We start from the raw sequence: 2,504 nt of genomic DNA on the forward strand, positions 1-2,504 counted from the left end.
GGATAGGGTTAAGTGGTGGCACAGAGTTCCCCACGTATGGATACGATAGTAAAGCACGACGTATGGATAGGGTTAAGTGGTGGCACAGAGTTCCCCACGTATGGATATGATAGTAAAGCACGACGTATGGATAGGGTTAAGTGGTGGCACAGAGTTCCCCACGTATGGATATGATAGTAAAGCACGACGTATGGATAGGGTTAAGTAAGGGCAATTCCAGGAGAATTGAAGCTGCTGTGGCATATTATGTAACTTGGAGATGATGACTTGCTGGTGCAAAGAAAAATCTAAACAGAGATGATAAAACCACTCTTTATTTGTTTGTTTGTTTCTTTCTTTCTTTCTTTCTTTTCATTTCTTTCTTTCTTTCTTTCTTGGAGATCGAGCCTTTCTTTCTTTCTTCCTTTTTAAAAAAATTTTGGTTAGAAGCATTTTTCTTCTTGAAAGAAGGAAATAAAAAAAGGAGATAAAACAAAAAATTTTACGCGGCTCAATCACTCTTATGTTAATGTCATGAATTTCCTCAGCAGATCATCACTACATTAGTTATCATTGCAGTTTCATTTTTCAAGGAATGGTCTTAACACTTTTATTTTCAATATTTTTTTTTCTTTATTTTTGAAATTTTTATTAATTAAATGCCCATGGAAATTCGTCCAGTAGAGAGTCACAGTTTGTTTAAAAGAGGTTGTTTTTTTTTGTTTGTTTGTTTGTTTTAGGAGGGGGGGAGGGGGTTCAGTTTAAAAGAAAGCCGTTGACTCAATAAAGATCATTCCCTGCTGAAAATTAAATCGTTCAAATGTTATCCCGATCTTTTTCTGTCACCTTTCCGTACAAGTTCTCGGAGTAACTTCTTCTATCTCCGCTCCCTCTCCCGCCTCTTCGACCCCCGCTCGTCACCTACATGATCGAAATTATGTTGGGAATTTTAGACCTACAACTACACATTTTTTTACAACCCACAGTGCTAAACTTTACAAGTGCACACATTTTTTGACAACCCACTTTGCTAAAACTTTACAATGAAACACTGGTTTACTACCCACTTTGCTTAAATTTTACAACCCACTTTGCTAACACTTTACAATTACACATTTTTTTCTTACAATCCACAACTACAAAACTTTATAATTAAACATTATTTTACAAACCACAGTGCTAAAACTTTACAATTACACATTTTTCACAACTCACTTTGCTAAAACGTTAAAATTACACTTTTTTTAAAACAACCAACAGTGCTAAAACTTTACAATTGCACGTATTTTATTACAACCCATAGTGCTAAAACAACTTTTCAATGAAACACTGGTTTACAACCCATTTTGTTAAAACTCTAAAACTATGCATTTTTTTTCGACCCACGTTGCTCAAACTTTACAATTAAACATTTTTACTACCCACGTTGCTAAAACTTTACAATTACACATTTTTCACAACCCACTTTGCTAGAACGTTACAATTACACATTTTTTAAAAACAACCCACTGTGCTAAAACTTTACAATTTCACATATTTTATTACAACCCTTAGTGCTAAAACTTTACAACCAGACACTGATTTACAACTTACTTTGTTTAAACTTACAACTACACATTTTTTTTACAACCCACAGTGCTAAAACTTTACAACTACACATTATTATTTTTTACAACCCACAGCAACAAGACGTTATAATTACACATATTTATATTATTCTTTTTTTAAAATCCACAATGCTAAAACTTTTCAACCACACTCTTCTTTTTTTACAACCCTCAGTGCTCTCCGGGGAGGAAGATGAACCAGCATTTCTGAGCCCCAGCGGAAACTCGCGCGACTTCATGAACACGACACCGCAGCATCGAAACGCGCTTCCAGCCGCCTCCACCCCAGCCACAGAGAACCTGGCGTTCTACACGGGTTCGAACCCCACTGTGCCACCCCCAGAACGATCGTCCACCCCCACATCCACCCACAACCACCCGACTTACAACGCGGCCATCAGAGACAGAATTCCTATTGACTCGACTGTCTGAATTTCAGTGCTATGTCTCCATGCTTTCTCATTTGTTGGAGTGCAACTTTTCTGGAAATTTCCCGGATTTCCAAAACTATGGGACTCTCCTGACTTTTAATATGTATATATACACATGTATATAGATATTGTATGGCAGTGTATGTTCTTATTTTTGTATGTCAAGTCTAGCACACACACAGTAAAATCAGCAGAACAATTCTTTGTTGTTATGCACGAATTTCGCTATACATGTTTAAATACAAAGATATACACATGTAAAAGAAAAAAGTTGGGACCTGAAAATTTGTTCACAATGTGTGTGTTTTACCATGTGTGTACATTTATTCACTGTGTGTGTGCTTGACTGTAGTTAGAATTTAAAAAATTTTTTTTTCAATAAGTTATGGAAATCCCTCTGCGTCTTGGGTTTTTTTCTAGTTTTTAGAATTTTCAGTAAGAGTTTTACGGCGCTTGCAACACAAATAGGTCATATAAGTGCCGAATA

At 36.1% G+C, this 2,504-nt stretch overlaps 1 protein-coding gene across 1 annotated transcript in view; it reads left to right on the top strand.

Annotated features, from left to right (window-relative positions):
- The window catches only part of LOC101845973, a gene marked incomplete in the record, with an annotated part of 19,329 nt that extends 17,131 nt beyond the window's left edge, over positions 1 to 2,198 (top strand). The window contains 1 exon segment of the mRNA XM_013090353.1: positions 1,762 to 2,198. Within this exon segment, the coding sequence (XP_012945807.1) occupies positions 1,762 to 2,018 (257 nt within the window).
- Positions 2,199 to 2,504: the final 306 nt, after the last annotated feature.

This window comes from Aplysia californica, unplaced genomic scaffold (assembly GCF_000002075.1).
Source record: "Aplysia californica isolate F4 #8 unplaced genomic scaffold, AplCal3.0 scaffold01235, whole genome shotgun sequence".
NCBI classification, from domain to species: domain Eukaryota; kingdom Metazoa; phylum Mollusca; class Gastropoda; order Aplysiida; family Aplysiidae; genus Aplysia; species Aplysia californica.